Raw genomic sequence first — 22,275 nt, forward strand, 5'->3', positions numbered from 1 at the left:
AATAATAATAATAATAATAATAATAATAATAATAATAATAATAATAGTAATAATAATAATAATAACGACAATGAACGAAAAAAAAGAAAAAGAAAATAATTTCTTGCAGTAGCCACGTAATTACGATCGTATGTTCTCAAGGAGCGTCATTAAACGCTAATTCCTGTTACGCGTATATAATGACAAAGACTGACGAGCTCGCGATTAAACACGAGAGATCGAATAAACGTTCTACGTTACTAACGTTGAGTATTTCCCTTTAAAAAATTAAGTACTCGAAATGAGCTTGGTAAGAGCGTGCGAACGAAAGAAGCGAATTAATGACACTCATTCGGTATCATTGGGCGATGCGCGATGGTGCTGTTGATGTTGACGGTGATGTTGGTGACGGTGATGGTGATGATAGTTGTGATGATGGTGATTGTGATGATGGTAGTGGTGGTGGTAGTAGTAGTGGTGGTGGTGGTGGTGGTGGTGGTGGCGGTGGTGGTGGTGGTGGTGGTGGTGATGATGATGGTGATGGTGGCGGTACCTGATCGCCAGGTCGACCGAGAAACGTGGGAGGTAAAGTGGTAGTAAAATTTATGCTTACCGAATTACGTGCTCCCACGGTACATTAACGAGCGACGCAAACGAGCGACGTTGCTTAACATTCATGGCATTAAATTTCTAAACGATTTGCTCTTCGCGAAGTGCTGTTATGTTTCACAATAATGAAACACATCGGGTGGTATGCTCGAACGTGTTTTACTCGCGTTTATCCGTAAGAACCAAGCGTCGATTTCCGCGTCCGGCAAACATTAAGATATCAATCATAGTCGAGAAAGGAAGAAAAAATGGTATGCCACCGAAAGTCATTATCCAAATACGAGGTGTCTTTAGCTACCATGAGAAAAATATTTTGTTAATATGTTGGAACACGATCGTTGTGTCATATGATAATAAAAATTTTGTCTTAAATTCGTGACATCCGAAGTATTACATAGATACATATCTATGTAAGTAGTACATACTTTAGACTGCTCGTTAAAATATTTTACAACGCTCAAAGTTAATATAAAAGTAGAATAATAATTTTCTTTTTCGTGTCTTCTATGAAAGCGTATCTACGTGACCGATGTATCTTCATTGTGTAGCAATGTACGTGACAAGCATTATATTCTCTGGAGAAACTTGTTCACGCACATATACGTTTATTACACTCACGACTTGTAAACCAAGTTGTGCTCTTTCGTATAATTTCTTCGTCGGTGATTTTTAAAAATGACTCCCTTTTTTTAAGAGATCCTTATTACACTGTTTATTATTATATCTATATTCGTTATAATTTTACCATTGATTTATCCTAATGATATACTTGATGAATGTGGATAAATAATATTACAATTCCCGTCGGACACACACGCCATAGGTTTACTTCGATTTATTCCGGATTTATCGACATTTTCGTCGCGACAACGAATAACACCATTTACAATTTATAGCTACGATTAAAGATTATAAATAAAATATTCGCGATCGATATATAGGGATGTTAACTGTAACCAGTACGTTATACCGACCATATTCGCTATATAATAAATGCTTTATATATTTCGATATAGGAACAGATACGTTTGATGAATAGCGTTCGATACGCGGTATTTAAAGAGCGCACGTGCGCGAAACAATTTATAAAATTGAGATGCGTTCGTTCCCTGTAATCGAAGTATACCATTTTCGACGTGTAAATATGAACGCATTTTGACAGCTTTACCGGAGAATTATTTAATCTTGTCTCTCCACGTTACGATATTATACAAAATGTAAATATTTATATATGTGATTTTACGCATGATCGGAGAAACTTGAGAATATGAAATATAAAAAAAGAGAGTCGCCGAATGAAAACATTCAGAATGTTATCGGACAAAAAAATAGAGAAAATCGTTTCGAAATCGATCGATAACGAACGTATTTTAAGGTTGAAATTCATAATAGTAATAATGTTAAAAAGAAGTAAAATAAAATATTGCCGACGGAAAGTGAAGTTTTGGAATTATCGATAACGATTTAATCCAACGAAACAACTTCATTATCTATATGAGATTGTAACGTTAATTACGAATGCAATAGGCACGAACAAGCATTTACGTTGCGGCGATCGGTATTCTACATTATTAGAATAAACTATATATATATAGAGATATCTATATACATACATATATTGATGAGTTGCCCGACGGAATGTATTTGCCGGACGATATTCGCTAGGAGGGTAGCACGGCGATACGTTTTAGCGATATTACCAAAGCTTTCAGCCTGGCACAACGCGTCGATGTTAATAATCGTCGATCATTATTAATAATCGACGTTAATATGCGTCGGTATTTTATTCACGCTGATTGCACGCCGATACTAATTACTTCGAGCGATACGCCGCGTGTCCTGGGTTATACAGCCTGCGTTTGATAACTCTCATTATTGGCCCATCGTTTATCTCCTTGGTGAGAAAAAAGTGCTTCTTATAGCTTTTACACTTCTTCTTTAATACTTTCAAAATAATTTTATCGATTTAATACGTATTTTTATCAAAGAAAAAACAAAAAAAAAAGAAAAAAAAGGAAGAAGAAAGAAAGAAAAAGAAAATAGCAAAAAAAGAAAGAAGAACACATGGTATACTTTTTTCCTTCATACTTCGAAAGAGGATCGAAAATAGATTTTTCATTTTCATCTTTCCCATTGTGGAATTTCTAAAAAAAAAAAAAAAAACCACACTATACCAAGGCGTACAGTATCGCTAGTGGCGTTTGATTAACGATCATAATCATCGAGCGAACGCCACCTTCCACGTTCGCATCCATTTTTACAATGTTTTCATCGTTTAAATCAAGAAGCACTGTCCATAGTGTCCCATAAATGTCTTATAAAAGTCACCGCCGGGGGTCCGTTTAAGTGGCAAAGTGTTTCCCTTCATCTCCTTTCTTTTTCCCGGAAAGCTACAGGTCCTTATTACGGATTACGTTACAGATTCCTATTACGGATCGGTATACAAGATGAAGGAGTCCTTTTAATATTTTATTGATGAGTACGCTGTCCGTGCTTCTTTACGATGCTATAAATTCCATTTGATTTGGTAGTGGCGGACAAAAGGAAATGACAGTGGTCCGTTTGTGTATCGTGGTCGCTTCCATTTTCGTCTCCTTTCCAGGTAAGCTCAGTCGAACGTGACAGTAAAAACGGAAATAACCTTTTATTATACCATAGCTAAGGTGTCTATTGTTAAAGGGAAATTAAGCGTTTGCTCGCAACAACCACAGTCTTCGGAGGATTCACGAAAAACTACAAAAAAATATATGAAAAATTCTATTTCACGATCCTCGCCCTCTACGTATCTATAGCTATTACTATTTATTATAAAAATGATTATTATTTTTTTTTTTTCTTTTAAACAATATTATACCTACGGAACGAAGGACAAGTTAGTAGCACGATGATTTGTCGTCGTCTCAAAATCCACATTGTCTCGTACGCGTATAAAATCGTTGAACGTCCCCGCGAGCAGTTATGAGCTATTGGAGTTGTTAAAGGGGTCTAACTTGGTTTGGTGAAAGGGAGGAAGACTAAGGTATTCGACCTCTTCCCCTACTTCGAAAGACTATCAAAACGCATGCCTTACATTCAAATCTATCGAAAATTCGCGTCACTAAAAATAAATTCCTATAAAACAACTAAATAAATTCCTATAAGATAAATGATAATAAATCGAGTTAAGGGACTTTTCTATTCTGTTTGCAGGTATTGGACAGTTTCAACAAAGGACAGAACCACGACATCCGGCTGTCTATTGGCCGGGTCTTCAAGGGTTGGTCAGCGATCCCTTAGCATGGCGAGCAAGATTACACACGTGTAAGTCCGCCTGAATTTCATTTAAATTATCATGAACAGAATAAAGAAGAGATCATTGACGAGGATCAAAAGATATTTGAGCTAAAATAAACTTTTCGAAAAAAAAGAGAAAGAGAGAAAGAGAGAAAAAGACAGCTAAGAATTCTCATACTACTCTATTATCGTCCTGAGACAGAAAAACACAAGCGTTAAATCGCTCGATGACAGTCGTTCGACGTCTAAAAGATAACGCTTATTACAGAAAAGAGAGAGAGAAAGAGAAAGAGAGAGAGAGAGAGAGAGAGAGAGAGAGAGAAAGAGAAAGAGAGACAGACATATAGATACACACAAGCTCTTTTTTCCTTTCTCGCATTCGAGAATGCCTGCGGATGTTTTCAACTTTTCCTCCCCCGGTATCGTAGCACGCAGGTTTGACAGCTGCCTCTTTGTTTGCTTTTGCGGCAAGAAAATCACGGGACCGAAAGTGAAAAAACACTTGCCTTGACGACGACAACGACGACGATGTTCTCTTTTTTAAACAATATCCCGGAAAGGACAGAGGCGAAAGCACTGACCTCCGAACCGTGACGACGAGTGAGACATGTCAAGTGGAATGAATTAGAGGAAGAAAAGCAGAAAACACTGTCCGAAAATAGAGCAAAACCTATTCCGCTCTTATTTCGACGTCGGTAATCATGAGAACGGATATGGTATACGGGAAACGTGAAAATTAGAAAAATTCGACAGAAAGAAGAATTCTTTTGTTTTTCCTTGTCTCATTTAGACTCATCGTGTTACTAACAAAACGTGATTTAACTCTTTCATTCCTCTGATTACTCACATCTGTTTATTCGTATACTAACACATTCGATGAACAAATACAATAATAAAAACAAAGAGGTCTGTTAAAAAAGCAGTAACGTTGAGAGCGATTGAAATAAAATCAACGAAAGTAAACAAAGCTAAAAAGATCAATCGATCATTCAAAAATAATTAAGTTCATCGAATCGTTGTCCAAGAAAGGAAAACATTTTGACCCTCGTAAACGATGTTCTAACGGGACTAGCCCTCCCTAAAGATATCAAAAAATCAAGAATCTTGCTTGTCTAGGCAAATCCTATCGTCGACATTGGCGTGACCAATCGTAAGAGCTATCAAGTAGACCGCCAAAAGACAGGGAGAAAGAGAGAGAGAGAGAGAGAGAAAGAGAGAGGAGAAAAAAATCATGAACAAAGTGAAAGAACACGTGACGGCACGCGGAGGGGGTGTCATTTCCCCTTTCAAGAGCATAGATCAGCGTGCTCGCTTTCTACCCTCTCTCTCTCTCTCTCTCTCTCTCTCTTTCTCTGTCTCTTTCTACGTCCCTAGGGCAGCACATGTGTGACGTAAGGAGGGTGCGAGAACGTAAGGATGTAAGTCAGTAGAAAAGGCTCTACGGGCGTGTGTTGTTTCACCAGCGCGTACACGAGTGTCACTGCGGGAGGACGAATAAGAGGGTGGCGTAGTGGTAGTCCGCTGTGGCCGTTGGATCCAGAATATCATATTCAATATCAGCCCTTCTATCCCGACTCCACCCTCTCTCTGTCTCTCTCTCTCTCTCTACGTTTTCCACACTCGCGCGAATAACTCTGGCAATATTTTAACTGCGGCATCACGGTATCCACACACCACTGTCCCCTTCAAACCTCCTGCTACCTAGCTACCTCTCTAGCTACCTACCCTTCGACTCGAAGTACACCCCTCCTCCTATCCTCCCCCTTTACGTCCCACCAACATACTCTATGGCCCTCGACGGCCCAGCAGCATCGAACGTAAGTTACATCGGGCACCGTTATATTTTATATTCCAGAGCGATACGTTGATCGGCTCTATGGGTCTCGCGAGGCGCAGAAAAGTCGAACGATCGCCGCGGGATCCAACGCGTTCTTCCTGTATTTATGCCCATCTCATTCCTCTTCGATACTCGGAAATACATATAAAGCTTGAAGACAAACCGATAGAAAAAATGCTCGAGAACATTTCCGTCAAAACTATGTGTGCCCATATTACAATGATTTTCTCTTTTTTAAATTAATTATTTTATTTACTATTAAATTATATGATATTTATGGTTTGTATGGTTTCTTTTCCCTTTCTTTTTTTTTTCTAAAAAATTATATCTCGAAGAAACTATTACGATAGATAAAAAAAAAATATATAAATAAAAAAAAAGTTGATATTAAATCTCTATTAATAATACGATATTGATACAAATAATAATAAAAAGAAAGAGATTTTTTTGCTCGGTAGAACAATGCGACATCCTTGTTCCTTATTTTCTCGCAAAGCCGTCATTTCCTATCAATGGTTAACAGGCAAACGTTTGCTTGCTCCGATATCACTCGCGTTTATATAATCGCGCGCGTACATTATCTCGTTACCATTCGATTCGCATATAGTGTTTGACACGCATATCACTTGTACGGTCTAAATCGAATGATTAAATTATAGCTGTGTACGCATCGACATGTTGTAAAGATTAATCCGACAATTTCTGGCATTATACGAAATTACTATCCTCTCCTGGGCTATTTTCCAAAGATGAAATCCGTTAATCGAGAGAACTCCGATTTACGTTTTTATAATATTTACATTCGAACAAATATCCTGTCCTTTATACACTCACATAACGACGATCATTTTCTTTCATTCATAGTTTGTTTTTATAAGTTATGAATACTTTTATAATAGTTTAAAAATAAATGAAGATAAGTGAAATAATTCACATACAATATATTTTATCATTTCAAATTCCGTTTTCATAGAAATAATATCTTCGTGATGTTGAATCAATAAATTGTTTTACTATGTCGATCATCATTCTACATATACATACATATATTTGATTATATTTATGGTCTATGATATATAACAGTAATTATTGAACAAAATCCTTGATTTGTCGAATGGACTTTAAATATTCTTCATGTGTATCATAAAGGCAGACAGTACGTAACAATAAGCAGATGAACGAGAGGCGAATCGAGCGAAACGCGGTACCTATCGTAGAGGAGGGTGGAGAGTGCGGTAAGCAGCTCATTAGAACCCTCCCCGCCGACTGGCCATTATTGCCTCGTTCCGTATTCCGTTACAAATTGCTTTATTAAATTAAAGTCCCACAACCCACACTGTCGTGTCGACCCTACGCCCTCTTCTTTCTCTCTCTCTCTCTCTCTCTCTCTCTCTCTCTCTCTCTTTCTCTCTCTCTCTCTCTCTTTCTTTCTCTCGTTCATGCACGCGAGAGAGTCCGTGCCCACATGCCACACAAATACGTTCGACCGCGTGCCCTCGTCCATAAGACCTCACCCTACCCTTCCTACTTCTTAATTACCCTTGGAAATTCTCCCGAACCTTTTTCTCATCTAATTAAGACAGAGATCCCGACCGTAAGACGTTCTTTTGTTTCGTCTATTCCTTTTCTTTTAGATCTGTTCTTATATCTCTTTCTTTCTTAAATTACAAATAATTGCGAAGTTTTAATTATAATTACATCGTACCTTCTCGTTACAGTATCTCAACAGCTCGGCTGTCAGCAGGGAATGACAGGTGCTGGTGGTGGTGCTGGAGAACACGAAGGTGGAAAGAAAAAGCACACGAGACCGACATTTAGTGGGCAGCAGATATTCGCCTTGGAGAAGACTTTCGAACAAACGAAGTATCTCGCTGGACCTGAACGCGCTAAATTGGCTTACGCGCTTGGAATGTCGGAATCGCAAGTGAAGGTACGAGAGAATTACTTTAAAAGGAACTTTACGATAGTAATTATAACTCTATAGCGAAAGAAAAAAGAAAAAAGATTGATAAGTTGATTATCAAACGATCTGTCCACGCAGCTAATTTCTTTCGTTTAACGCTGTTGAAAAAAAAAAATTCAAAAGAGAGAGAAAAAAAAAAAGAAAAATTCAGAGAAAAATATCTAATATTATTGCACCGTTTCGTGCGGAGATGATCGTTAAACCAGGACAGCTTTCATCGAGATCACGAAAAGGGCTCGTCGTCGTCCCTAAATCCTAAAAATCGGCAAAAAAGATCGGATTGTCCTATCGTCACCCCGGGCAACGCAAACACTCTTTCCTCGGAGGAAAGAGAGAAAGAGAGAGAGAGAGGAGGGAAAGAGAGAGACAGAGAGATATAGAGATATAGAGAAAGAGAGAGAAAGAGAGGAAAGAAAAAAAGTAGCAAGCCGATCTACGGAGGGAGAGGTACGATAGAAGGAGGATGAGTTTGGACGAGTGGTAGTAGGGTGAGATTTTAAAAAGCGTCCTGGTTCGAGCGGCTCGGCTTACTCCATCAACGCGTACGGTGAAAGCGGGTGAGGCCTCTAACGAGGGAGCTTGTAAAAAGTTCGAAGGATAAAAGAAGGTGACAAAACAGCCGGAGACGTGTCAAGCTTTGCGGCACCTGCGTCATCCTCGTGGCGTCGCTCTCGTAGAAAAGCTCGGCACTTCCCACCGTTTCTCTTCTACTTCTTCTTCTTCTTCTTCTTCTTCTTCTTCTTCTTCTTCTTCTTCTCCTCCAGCTTCTCGCGAAAAGAGAAGAGGGGTGACGTTGTAGTAGTAGGGTCGGCTTTCTCTCTCTTTCTCTATATCTCCCCACCCCTCGACGAACAACCCCTCTCGATTCTCCTAAAGCCCACACCCCGTTCAAGCACTCTCCTCTTCCAACTCCTCTCAACGGTACTAGCAGTGGCGTCGAAGCTCTTTCACCCTCCTCCTTTCGCCATCTTCGAGAGGGAGCCCATTTCGAGCCCTCAATCCCCTTCCGGCTGCTGTTGCTACTGCGGTGGCGGCAGACTCGCGCCCATGCTACTACTCCTGCTCTCTCTCTCTCTCTCTCTCTCTCTCTCTCTCTCTCTCTCTTTCTCTCTCTCTTTCTCCTCTCACGGAGTCCGCGTCGATGTAGCGCTGTCATTGGCTCGTTCTACGCCGCCATATTTACATTTTTATTGAAAGCTACAAGTCCGCGTCCGTGAGTGATGGCAAGGGGATGAGAGCAAACTCCTTTCTCTTTGGCACGAGAGAGAAAGAGAAAGAGAGAGAGAGAAAATGATGGTGGATAGACGAGTGGGTGGCAAAGGAGAGACGAGAGAGGGGGTTGGATGACGAAGGCGACGCTCAAGGGAAGGCCGAGACGAGGCGGAGAGGAGGGTGAGCATTCAATTACCTCGGATTTCCTCGGAAAGAGGCGATTCACCTCCGCGTATATGCCATCTTCGAGGGTGAGATTGCCTTCGGATCCGAAGGAACACCGCGGCGCTTTTCCAAAATATTACTACGATATTGTACGTACACGCTCGTACGCTCTCTTTCTCTTCTTACTCTTTCTTACTCACCGATTCGATAGGTATAAAGAATAGAGGGGTGTAATCCTACGACGAGAGTATATGTATATCTTGTACTTTCTCGCAATTTTCTTGCATTATGTCATTAATTCTTAATGCAACGTACTTTTTCTTTTATTATATTAATACGAAGATTTAAACGATTGCTGCTGTGTCATTTTCTTCGTTGAAAAGATTAACGTTTTTGCAGCTTTTTTTTTTTTGCTTTTCTTCTCTTTTTTCTAAGAGAAAAAAAGGATACGTTGAAAACATTCAGGTGGAGAAACGTCGCGTCTAAAAATACGAAAATAACGATCGCAAAGCACGAAAAGATTAAAGTCGTCGAGAGTCCAGACCCAAGTCGATATTCTCCTCGTTCGTGATCCGTGCACCACCGTGAACGATGCGATTCAAAACAACGGATGTGAGAACGGTGGAGAGGGTTTCAAAAGGGGGCATCCTGGTTTTTGAATATAATAATACGAGATACCGGGATAAGAGTCCGACGACGTTGTGAGATCACGCATACGGGAGAAAAATAGTTTCTCCTAATGGAGTCTCTCCTTAATACCGTGCGTTAGCTTTCTAAAGGTACAATGAGATGCGGAGGACGCCAAAGAAGATGGCGGCGGCACGATCAAACGTCAGGTAGAAATGTATTGTAGAAAAGTGTCCACGTTTAAGAGAGTAAGAGAGAGAGAGAGAGAGAAAGAGAGAGAGTGAGTGAGAGAAGACGAGTTCCGCTTGTCATCGTGTGATAATTTTGTTGCTTCTTCTCGCTTACGTGACCGTTCCCACCTGTATCCATTTACAATCGCACTACTGATGAAGCACAAATTGATTCGAGCACCCACAATATCGTATCTTATGAATTAGCTCTCGAAGAACGGATTCCTCTTGATAGAAGATGAATCGGTATGAATGCTATTCTAAAATATTTTAATACTTTATGCCACACAGATGACGTCCACCTATCTTACTTTATTTAGTTAATCTTAAAATGAATTTTTGCAAATGATGCTAAATTTGTAAAAAGAAAAATCTTCGAACAGAAGAAAAGAAATTTTATCGTGTACGATAATGAAGGTCGAACAAAAAAAAAAATAAAAAGAAAAAAAAAACAAATTGATTATACCCGATCAATGCGATTGGAAATTCGTTCGAAACGAATAAATTTTACAAATTCCCGTTCCTACGGAGATCGATCTTTAAATAATCAAAAATTTTTCAGATTACGATACGGCGCGACGGATTTCGATTAAAATACTAACGTAAATCAATATCGTTCCCCCTGTGGTTTCGGTGTAATACCGGATCATTACATGCTGAACGTATCACTTTTTGCAATATCGAAGAGGGATTCAAACGGTACGGGCGGGCTTTAGTAGTTCTGCCCGATGAAGATTTATATGTCCTACCGCATATGACATTCCCAGATTTATAACTTTTTCGCCAACGATACGATTTCTCTTTTAATTAATGCGCGCTTTTTGCAATGGAGATATGCGTTTCGCGCGGAAAATTTATCGCGTCGCATATCGCATCGACGATCGTTCGAAAATCTTTTTTACCAGACGAGAATTTTCTTACTTTTTTCTAACTTCTCTCTCTCTTCTTTTCTTTTTTTTTTTTTTACTTTTCTTTTACTTTTCCTTTCTTTTCCTAAAATCGAAGAATACATTTAAAACAATACAGATCGTCCTATACTACAAACCATCGAGAAAATCTCGTCCCACGGTTTATCGATTCTCACAGCTTCCCAATATAACTACTCTTTAATCCGGCGAACGACATTTATTGCCTACTGGATCACATCCTAAACGATGATAACGCAAGCACGGCCTAATTACTGCTTGATTAACGTTTTACCGTATACGTTATGGACGCAACAGAGGTTTGATTCGGATATTTACTATGTGATCTTCCATTGAATACGAATATGGTGTATTAGATCAATGACATCGTCTTTTACTATCAATCGTTAAGATCAATATCATCGCATAGAAAATTTAGCTATTATTACTTTTTCCATTTTATTTCTCTTGATTCTGATGAAACTGCCAATGAGTAACAAGAGTGAAAGAACGAAACGAAGTCTGAGCTTTTAGGAAAGGGAAGAGAAAAGGGAAAACTATTCTCCCCTCTATTAGAATCTAATACGACAAAGTGAACGTCGTGCATTTGCGAGTTAAAGACCGTGACACCCTTAGTGTATAAACGCCAAGCTTAGTATCGAAACGTCAAGTTATGTGCGTGTATGCGCGTGCGTATAAACGTATACATACGATATGTGAAAACGAGATGAACTGACAGATAGAGAAATGGACCTTTTTCATTAATTTATCGTTCGATCTTTAACACTGATTCACTCTTGGCTGACGAGTAGAGTAGAGAGCGTAAAAGAGATGGGGAAAAAAGTGTGGAACTCATGGTGTAGGTGTGAAAATCTGTTGAAAAAAAAAAAAATAAAAAAAATAAAAAAAGAGAGGGAGAGAGAGAGTGAGAGAGAGAGAGAGAGAGAGAGAGAGAAAGGGAAAAAGGGAAAAAGGAAGGAAAACACAATACCGATAAAAAGAAGAGAAAGAGATATAAAAAAAAAAAAAAAAACAAAAAATACAAAACGTACACTTATCATTCATGCGTCGCGCGAACGTGCCGAGCGTAAAATTTATGAAATGTTGTCGCTAGGTATTGGGGATTCAACCGACCGAGATGGGAGCAGGCTAAACAGTATGGATGAAAATGATTTTGACTTGTAAATCTTCAAGGAGATCTCGAGTAAACCTATCGCAGATGGCGATCCCTTAAAGAGGTCTTTATCAAATATCTATTACATAAAAAAGCAGAATACAAAAGTGATAATGAAAAGATGATTATTTTCTCTAAAGAATAGATATCCAATATTCTCTGTAAACTTTTTCTTTTTTTTTTTTTTTCCCACGAAAACAATACATATACTCCAAAGCCTAGCTTTTATTTTATCCACGAGAGAGAAATTACACTCGATAAATGCATACCATTGTAGAGTCAATAAACTCTACGACTTTGGAACGTAAAACGAACTAGTTGAAAAGTAACGTTAAGTATTCGACTAATTCGAACGAACAAGTGCAAGAGAAAAGGAAAGGAAGGAAAAAGAAAGAAAGAGAGAAAAAGAGAGAGAGAGAGAGAGAGAGAGAGAGAGAGAGAGAGAGAGAGAGAGAGAGAGAGAGAGATAGGAATAGAGATAGAGTAAGGGAGATCAGTAGGGATAATACGTGGGGTCGTAGAATGGGTACGGAGGCCTTACAACAAGGAAGAGGGGAGGAAGGGTCGGGTAGATCGGTTACGTCTACTCGTCGATAGCGATGCCAGTGGTAGTACTAGTACTAGTAGTAGTAGTATTGTAGTAGTGTAGTAGTAAAGTGGCGTGGCTTTTCTACCCTCCCATCCGCGTTGTCCGGCCAGAATGCACGGCTGCAGGAGGGCGGAGTTGTTTACGGCGGAGTAATCTGCTCGTCGACGGATACCAATATCGATGACGTCAATTAGTACGAGCGAAGGCCTCCTCTACCCGCTTTTCCACTACCATGTATCATCATGGTGGTATATGTACGTACGGCGGCGCGGCATGGCACGGCGTGATAAATCACGGCAGCAGACGGTGTTCCCTTCATTCACCTCAACCCGCGCACACCCTCACTCCCTTCTCTTTCTCTTACTCTCTCTCTCTCTCTCTCTCTCTCTTTCTTTCTCTCTCTCTCTCTCTTTCTCAAAATTGGCCCACATATACTTGACTCCATAATGCTCGATTCCATGAGTTCTCTCTATCTCTTTCTCTTTTTTTCTCTTTTCTTATGTTAGCCAAGTCAGCAACACTCTTAGTTCGTTCATTTATCGAAAAGAAAATGTTTATTCCACTAGGTAATTCAAATATATAAGCTCATACCCTGCTATTTATGCATTTCTTTTTCTCTCTCTCTCTCTCTCTCTCTCTCTCTCTCTCTCTTTGTTTTAATCTAATAATCTAATCTTTAATTATACGAAGGGAAAAAAGAGTATTATGAAGACCATCGCTCTATCAGAATCAAAATATCGAGAACAACAACAATGCGAATAACGGTACCGTCCACGATAAACGTTCGCGCAAATAGCTTCGCTCCGATTGGACGCTAAGTTAGGGTCGCAAGCGGTAGTCAATGATGACTGCTCTACCAACGACTAATTGCCTTCAGCCAGGAGGAAATTGAAAATAAATGCTCCATGCCTAGAACCTATGTTCCACACGGTAACAAAATGTTTCGTGTGTTGTTACGAGTAAATAAGAATTAAGTAGTATCAATCAATGATTCACCTGTCCGTACATTCTATACGTACATTCTGTACCTTTTTTTTTTTCATTTCTATACAATAGAATAGATCAACTATTCTTCAAGTATAATGATTATGACAATGTAAAGAAATAATGAGAAACAAAGAAAAGAACGAGCATAAGAAACAATTGGCACCGTCAGACTAAATTCTCACTTATCTGAATTAAATGACGAATATCAATATCTAAGAAAGAAAAAAGAAAAAAGATATAATACTCGAGATAGAATCGCTATCTACGAATCGTTCGAATAAATAACGCGTATGCGACACAATTGAAATCAAAATCTAGATAGGTAAGGAACCTCCTCATCCTCACTCGGATTCGCGAGAAAGATCTTTCGGTTTGTACGAGAGAGTCGTAAAATTGACCTCCCCCTTTTCCTCAACCTCCCCTCCCAACACACAGTACGGCCCACTACTACCACCACCACCACCACCACCACCACTACTACTACTACCACCACCACCACCACCACCACCACCACCACCACCACCACCACCACTACTACTACCACCAGCAACTCGCCGCGCCACGTTTCGCCCTGTGAAATTTGATTCCGAAATAAAAATAGAATATTGGGGATAACGCGAATCGGTGAAGCCATTTGATCTTCGAGCGAAAGCCAAATGGGTGGTCGGAGAGGGTATCGGGGGAGGGTGAGGAAACATATCGATATGGGGAAGCGCTACGAGAACGGAATACAGAGGAGCGCATTATCGCCAACAGCCAACTACCCTCTGCCATTCTCGTGGATCGCATTACTTATTATTTGAAGAAACATTCTGCTCGGAGCACTTTGTAATATTACGGTTGAGAAAGAGAGAGAGAGAGAGAGAGAGAGAGAGAGAGAGAGAGAGAGAGAGAGAAAGAAAGAAAGAGAGAGAGAGAAAGAGAGGCAGACAGAGAAAGAAAGAGAGAACGCCTTGCGATTACTTCGTATGCGATTGATTTATAAAATTATCGTCGTGTCCGGCACATCTCGTCCGATTTTATCGTGAACGTATGTACGATAAAGTAACGTTCCTTTACTTTTCTTTTTATACTTCGAAAATTTATCTATTCTTACTCTATCCAAGGAAACGTGTTATTAATATCGTATCTTATAGATGTTATTTATTTTTATAAAATTTATGTCCATTGAAATTTTTCTTACGAAGAATATATAAAAGATCGATGAGATTGTGAGAGGAGATGTTATCGATAATTTAATATCACGAAGAAGCATATAATTTGACGGATTTAAAAACAATCGTCACGTCGACAATGGACACGCGTATCTGACCGGATAACGCATCGTATTAACGGTTATTTATTCGCTCATAATCACATCCACGGCGAAAGTCGGTTGTCGAGAGTTCGAAAACGAAATCGAGGATAAACGCATTTGGTTGGCAAGGTATTTAAAAGCTGCGTTATATCCCGTGCGGCCGAATTGTGTGTGTAGGCTGTCGCGCGACACCATATGGCGTAAATGTAAATCCTATACTAAAAAAAAAGGCCTCAGTGTCCAGAGCGTTAAGGGGAAATCACGAAGAAATTAATTGCTTCACGTGTTTAGCCTCGATATTGGTATGAGTAAAAAAAAAAAAAAAGAAAAATATCTCGGTAAAGCTCCTCGCGAATAGAATTTTGTTTATGATATAAATCGTTGGAATAATCGAGAGGGGGAGGGGGAAGGGACTTATATCTAGACGAACAAAACTATGAACTCCACGAAAAAATCAAAGGAACTTAACGAAATTGATTTCTTCACGTGCTCTTCGTTATCTCGAAAACGTACCGTAATTAATTTCGATGCACCCCCATGGTAAATCGTATCTGACTCGTATCGGTCTCTAGCATCCTTTCATAATTCACGTCGTGCGTCGTAAAAGCCATTTGAATATGGATTACATGGCGATACGTAGATACGTTTTATATAACGCGATGCGATAGGTTATCGTTTCGTTAGAAACATTTTTTTTTACGACGATATCCTAACCCTTTCTCCATGAACGTTATCTCGATCATCAAATTGCGTTTCGTAATGGTAACGAGTTTAAGAACCAACCATGGTAGAACTGAGTCGACGTTAAGTTTATTATTAACGTAATGTTTCGATTAGAAATTCGTTGTAATTTCGAATTTCATGGTAAAAAGAAAAAAAGAAAAAAAGAAAAAAAACTAAAATTTTCAAAGAAAATTATATGTCATATGGGCGACGTCCTACACGATGTAACGTAGTATTCGATGAATCGCAAAAGGTGCGAAATTTCTCGAGTCATGCACAGAAGGATTACAGGGAATACATACGTATATATATATACGTGCAATGCGCGTACATATACATACATACACACGTATATATGTATATATATAAAATAGAAAAATTTTTACGTAGAATTGAGCACAAAAAAGGAAATGTTTAATGATGCGTGTCGAAGTCGATCGTTCGCGACATTCACTTCGAACTCTTACGCGTCGTTGACTTCGCTTATTATTCAAACGGTATAGTTTCATTGAACCATCTATAAATTTTCAAGGTTGAATGCACTTTCTAATACAGAGAAGACGATATCTGAATTCTCGAAGAATGTATCGCAATAAGAAACGTATTTGCAGGTTGTACAATTCTTTCGTTATCCTGCGAATATCGATTCGCTTTCGCTTTATTTATATTTATTTTTTATTTATCTAATTGTAAAAGCATAACTCCGAAATATGCTTTATATAGTTTTCTCTCTCTCTCTCTCTCTCTCTCTCCTTCTTTCTCACACTTATTTACATCGTGTACATTGTTCTCCTTTTCCACCCTCTCGATTCGCCATATTCCTCCTCCCTTTCGGAACTTTGCTTTCCTCTTTTCTCTTTTCACCGATCTCTACCTTTTTTCATCAAACCCTTTTCCATCCTTTTCCACACTCTCCTTCTCCATACGTCTTCCCCATTCTTGTTTCTCTCTCTCTCTCTCTCTTTTTCTCTCTCTCTCTCTCATTTCAAAACACCCTTCATCTTTTTCTCCCTCCTTCTATACTTTGTTACCACCTTTCTACCTGTATTGTGCCCTATACTTTTATTCTTTTATTCCGTTGTAGCATGAAACATCCCTTTCCTCGTCAAATCTCTCTCCCCTTTTACTCTCATTCCATACCACTACAAACATAACTGACAAGATTTTCTCGAATGTTTATTTAGAAAACGAGTTCTCTCGATTTCGAGCAAGCGATTTAAAAAGATTTTTATAATAGAATATTCGTAGATATTTTACAAGCTCACACTTCTCTACTTTCGCATATCGATCCGATAACTCAACCACGTTAAGATGCACATTGAAAAGAGAGAAAAAGAAAGAAAGAAAGAGAGAGAGAGAGAGAGAAAGAGAGAGAGAGAGAAAGAGAGAGAGAGAGAGAGAGAGGAGAGAGAATGATTCGGAAAATCGAGGACTCACGCTCGGGATATTAACGACACGTGTTGCGTTCTTCACGCGGTGGCTCGCTTTTTAAATATACATGTTGTTTTCTCGCCTTCCTGTCTCCTCCTTGGACAATCTAAACGAACAGCCTTTACAGCCTGAGTCACGAGGTTCTCTCTAATCTTTTGCAAACGATAAATTGTCCGTCAATATCAACGAGATCAGATGCTATCGGTATTATCTGTTAGAGAAGGGTGGTAGACAGCCACGGAAATCAGTACCTCAACCCCGCCCTTAAGGGCTTTGCGCCGTTATAAATGCGGTTTTGTGTCTACGTTTACAGGACAAAGTAATGGGCTTAGATAATCCTGATTTAATAAATCGAACAGTTGTGAGGCAACAGCGCGGGGACGTCGTCCCTTCGTCCGCCTCCGCTTACGGCAACGTGTGCGTGACTAATGCGTTCAAAAACAAGATGGATGATCCATTGGGAAGACCTTTTTTGCATTTACATTTTGACACGATGATATCTTTCGCAACAAGAGGATTTAACATTCTTGTGAACCACTATCTATGGGATTTAATACTTCTTACTACATTCAACCAGAGAGAAAACTTGCTAAATATTCACGTTTAAAACTTGCAAACTTTCATTCGCTTATTCTCGTCATCGTTAACCGATGAAATATACAATTCTTTTTATCAATTTTATTTAACATCCTCCTTACTATTCTCAATGTTTTGTAATAAAATAAATCGTAAAAATTTATACGATATTATTAACATTTATTCGTTGAAAAATATTCACTTATGTTGATCATAACAGAATGTTGCTCGATGACTGAATTTCGAGAGAAGGTACAATACGATATTATATATACACGAGGAAGAGTCTAATACGTTAAATCTGTCATTGTCATTCACCCTCATTTGACTCGTAGATCCTCGAATGGGTCAAAAGCTTGCGGCTATGCGACTTACACGAGGTTTCGCTCTCTCAAAAGGGGATGCTGTTCGGGGGAACGAAGGTAGAAAGATAGAAGGAGAGAGAAAGGAAGAGAAAGAAAGAGAGAGAGAGAAAGAGAAAAGTTGATATATTATATTACGCATAGAACTCGCTTCACGGACGGTCCAACGTGCTTCGTTCATTCTTCGTCTTAACTAAACATATGAATGAGTTCTTTGCTCTTTGTAAAAAGACATTCCTGCGTAATGACGCGCCAGCATGACAATAAAGTAACGATTAATGATACTGCGATGTACCTGCATGAACGAGTGATCTTTCTCTTAGATAAACAACGTTGCATTGGCTTTTCTTGAAATGATAGAAAAATATAAAATGGACGGTCCTTATAAAATTGAAAAATTCGATAAGAATCTCATAGAACAACGAATGTTACGCGTTCGGACTTCATTACGATAAATATTTTCTCGTTGCACGTGCTGCTTCATACTACCCCAATGTCGTGTCACTTGTCCTTTCGATTTTATTCTTCGACCCCTAGCGTGAAACCGTTACCCTTCGTATTACCAAAGAGAGAGAGAGAGAGAGAGAGAGAGAGAGAGAGAGAGAGAGAGAGGGAGTGACTTTTAGTATTTAACACGATATCGTTTCGGTGAAGGGCTATAATTTGATTTCCTATCAGTTTCGAGATCTAATTGAACGAAAACCTTAAGTGTCGACGATGCCCCTTTGCAAAAAAGAGAGAAAGATACATATATATATATATATATATATATATATATATATATATATATATATATATATATAATATATTACATAGTATATATATTATATTAACAATAATTGCTTTCTTTTTCGAAAGGAATCGTAAAAATAAATAGCTAGATGCGTAAGAGAGGAAAAAGGATCGAGTTAGAAATTAGAAATTTTTCGCGGGCGAAGAACTTTTTTTACACTCACCTTCGTGGGATCAATCCCTGCCAACTGTCTATCCTTTCTTTCTCCTTCTCCTTTTACTTCTTCTCTATCTCTTTCTTCTCTACGTTATCTTAATTTCTCGAGTGTTTTAATTTTCATCCGAACAGCTATTAACTTTTACGGTGGGCCGTTTACTTTTTAATTCGTTTACCGCTTCCTGCAGGCAGGCAGGCAGGCAAGCAAGCAAGCAAGCAAGCAGGCAGGCAGGCAGACAGGCAGGAAGGAAGGAAGAAAGGCAAGCAGGAAAGCAGGCAGGATGCGCTTATATCTTTAATTTAAGCTCTCGACTTGGCGGCCATTGAACAAGCGTGCGGATTGGCGGGTGGTGGCATAGGAGGAAGAGGGTGATGTTGGTGGTAGTGGTGGTAGAAGTGATGGTGGTGGAAGAAGAGGATGAGGAGGAGTTTAGTGGGGTTCTACGCCGCGCTGCCATGGATCGGGGGTGGTTTGTGGGTGCAATCGCTACGGTGCTACCTCCCCGTTGCTCCCCTGACACCCGTTACGTTAATTAAATACATTGTTGCGGGGACAGAGACTCCTACTATGTATTTCGAGCTTTATAGGTGCAGAGGGGCACCTTAAGTTAGCAGCGCTTCCGGCGAGCCCATTCCTGGAATTTTCCCTGATATCTTCTGTTCTCTCTCTCTCTCTTTCTCTCTCTCTCTCTCTCTCTCTCTCTCTCTTCCTCTCTCTCTTTTTTCTTTCTCTCTTATTTTTAAATACTACCATTATGATTGTCCACTTAAGTCTAACTCAGCACTAATTACTCTTAGCAATATAAACCGCTTATTTGTTTTTTTCTCTTCTTCCTTACTTTCAAGATCAAGCGATTTTGTTTTCAGCTCGATTCGCCATTCATTTCCTCGAGGATCATCTCACCTACGTGTAACTACTTTTTTACGATCGTTTTACTATCCTTCGGGTTATTGCCTTTCGAATTCGTTCACCAAATTCTTAGGGTAGCCTTGTTAAGAGTATAGCACTTATACTCGAATGATTCCCCGATGAAATATTAATCTTAAGAAAATATTAACTTGATATCTTAGGAAATATCACACGAATATCGCCATATCGTGAATCTAATACGAGTACATGTCTACGTTTCAGGTATGGTTTCAAAACAGAAGGACAAAGTGGCGGAAGAAGAACGCCGCGGAAATGGCGACGGCGAAGAGACGTCAAGAGGAGGTTGAGGGTATAGTGGCGGAGGGTGAGGACGGTTGCAGCGACGCCGAAGCTGATGGTAGTAGCGAGACGGCCGCAAAGAGGCTGAGGAGGGAACTCGAGCAGCAGTACAGGCATTGAAAGATGCGAGAAAGAAGAGGAAGAGAAAAATGGCGGTGATGGGAGAAGAAGAGGAGGAGAGGCGTGGCTATGCGAAGATAAGAAAGGAAGAGAGAGAGAAAGAGAGAAAGAGAGAGAGAGAGAGAGAGAGAGAGAGAGAAAGAGAGAGAAAAAGAACTGATATCTTTGATGCGAACGAATGAGAAAAAGAGAGGAGAAAAGAAAATCCTTTTTCACGGATTTACTCGCTCCTGGAGAGATGTAACGAGAGCTTTGCTAATATACATATACGTACATATGTGTGCGACTGTGTGTGTATATGTGTGTGCGCGCGCGCGCGTGTGTCTGTGTGCGTCTGTGTGTACATGAATGTGTTCAAATACCTTCTCTCTATTCTTCCTTCTTCGTCCTCGAGGTGCTTCGTTGTTTGCTAGCGTGACTGAATTACGAGATTTCAACAGACGACAGAAAGAATCGATGCTCCGTGGAAAGGCAAGAGAATATTTTCTTCGGAGATCTCAGGAATGGTCCAATCAAGTCCAGCGAAAATATCGAACGTGTAATTCTTTGATTATTTCTTTCTTTTTTTTTTCTTTTTTATGATTAAGTTGCTACGTTAGACCCGTCGGAAATAAAAAGAAAAAAAAAAAAAAAGGAACAGGAAGAATCATTCGGAAAAATTCGATAGACAATTTTATCGGTGATACTTTTAAATTGTACTTATTTAAATAACACGATATAATCAATTTATCTAATAGCAAGAGAGAAGAGAATAGTGCATCTACCTCGAGAATCGACTTGACATTACACATCCTTGTAAAAAATCAACGAATTATCGATCAATATTTTGATCAATTGCGCTTAATATAGGTATAGAATGAATCACGGTAACACGGATCTCGCGAAGAAAGCATAAACTTTCTATAAACAGCACCAATGCGAAATGAAAAGATGAAATTGATGAGTGAACGTATCGTAACGAGATCAACGCCAGTGGAGTTTAGCCAAGAATGAGACTTTTGTATATTTCTGTAGATATGATAAACGTGAATGTGATATTTAACGTATTTAATACGACTTCGGTATACATAGTTAGGTGGGTAGGTATTATTAATTAGTGATTAAACGATAAGATCAAATTAAGAGAGAAAGAGAGAGAAAGAGAGAAAGAAAGAGAGATAATGTCACACGTAGTGTGCATCTGAAGTTATGTAGAGAGAGTGAGAGAGAGAGAGAGAGAGAGAGAGGGAGAGGGAGAGGTTGAGGGAGAAGGAGTGAGAGAGAGAGAGAGAGAGAGAAAGAGAGGGAGAAAGAGAGAGAGAGAGACGATGGGAAATAAATGAAAAATATATATGTATACATAAACTGCATCCGCTGCAATAACGAAAGCGATACAATTTCAACATCCTAGTCTAAGTTTACGGCTATCGATTATTTAACAATTACTGTACAGTATTAGATAAATTATTGTTAATTAACGGTAGAGACAATCTGTATAAAATGAGAAGAAGGGGAAAGCATTGTATAAATTATACATACGTGTTATCTACCGCTTGTGTATTATATCTCCAATTTAATAAATGGCCTATACATTATGATAATTGTACTATCGTATCGCGTATCTCTGGCAGCATTAGCCTTTCTACCTCTGTTTGTATCGCATAAAGTTAACACGATCTATCATTAAGCATACGCGTCGTGTGCCTCCTGTATGCAATTATTTGTCGATCAACAAAATACAGCTTCTTAATCGTCTATCTTGTATACGTGTATCTGTTGTTTTCATAAAACAGCCGTGACCTCTTTAAACCAATCTCCAATGATTCAGGATGATTACGAAAGTTTTCTTTTTCTTTTTTCTTTCTCGTTTCTTTTCTTTTCTTTTTTTTTTCTTTCTTTTTTTTTTTTCTTCAAATAATTTATTCATTAACTTTCTTCGTTTTATTTTAATAATTCATATTTGGCACGTTTATGTAATCGAGGCTTCGATATAAAAAAATTAAGGTAAGTTACGAAGGCAATGTAACAGATTTAGATCTAATATAGATCCAAAATCCGTATCTTCCCTTTATTATCAC

At 39.0% G+C, this 22,275-nt stretch overlaps 1 protein-coding gene across 1 annotated transcript in view; it reads left to right on the forward strand.

Moving 5' to 3' along the window:
• Positions 1–21,998, forward strand: part of LOC124946458 (homeobox protein Nkx-6.2-like) — a 24,442-nt gene extending 2,444 nt beyond the window's left edge. The window contains exons 2-4 of the mRNA XM_047487177.1: positions 3,778–3,888; positions 7,417–7,628; positions 20,021–21,998. Of these exons, the coding sequence (XP_047343133.1) occupies positions 3,778–3,888; positions 7,417–7,628; positions 20,021–20,218 (521 nt within the window). The 3' untranslated portion in view covers positions 20,219–21,998. The remainder of the gene's footprint in view (positions 1–3,777; positions 3,889–7,416; positions 7,629–20,020) is intronic.
• The last annotated feature ends 277 nt before the right edge of the window (positions 21,999–22,275 follow it).

The sequence above is a fragment of the Vespa velutina genome, chromosome 2 (genome assembly GCF_912470025.1).
Source record: "Vespa velutina chromosome 2, iVesVel2.1, whole genome shotgun sequence".
NCBI lineage: Eukaryota > Metazoa > Arthropoda > Insecta > Hymenoptera > Vespidae > Vespa > Vespa velutina.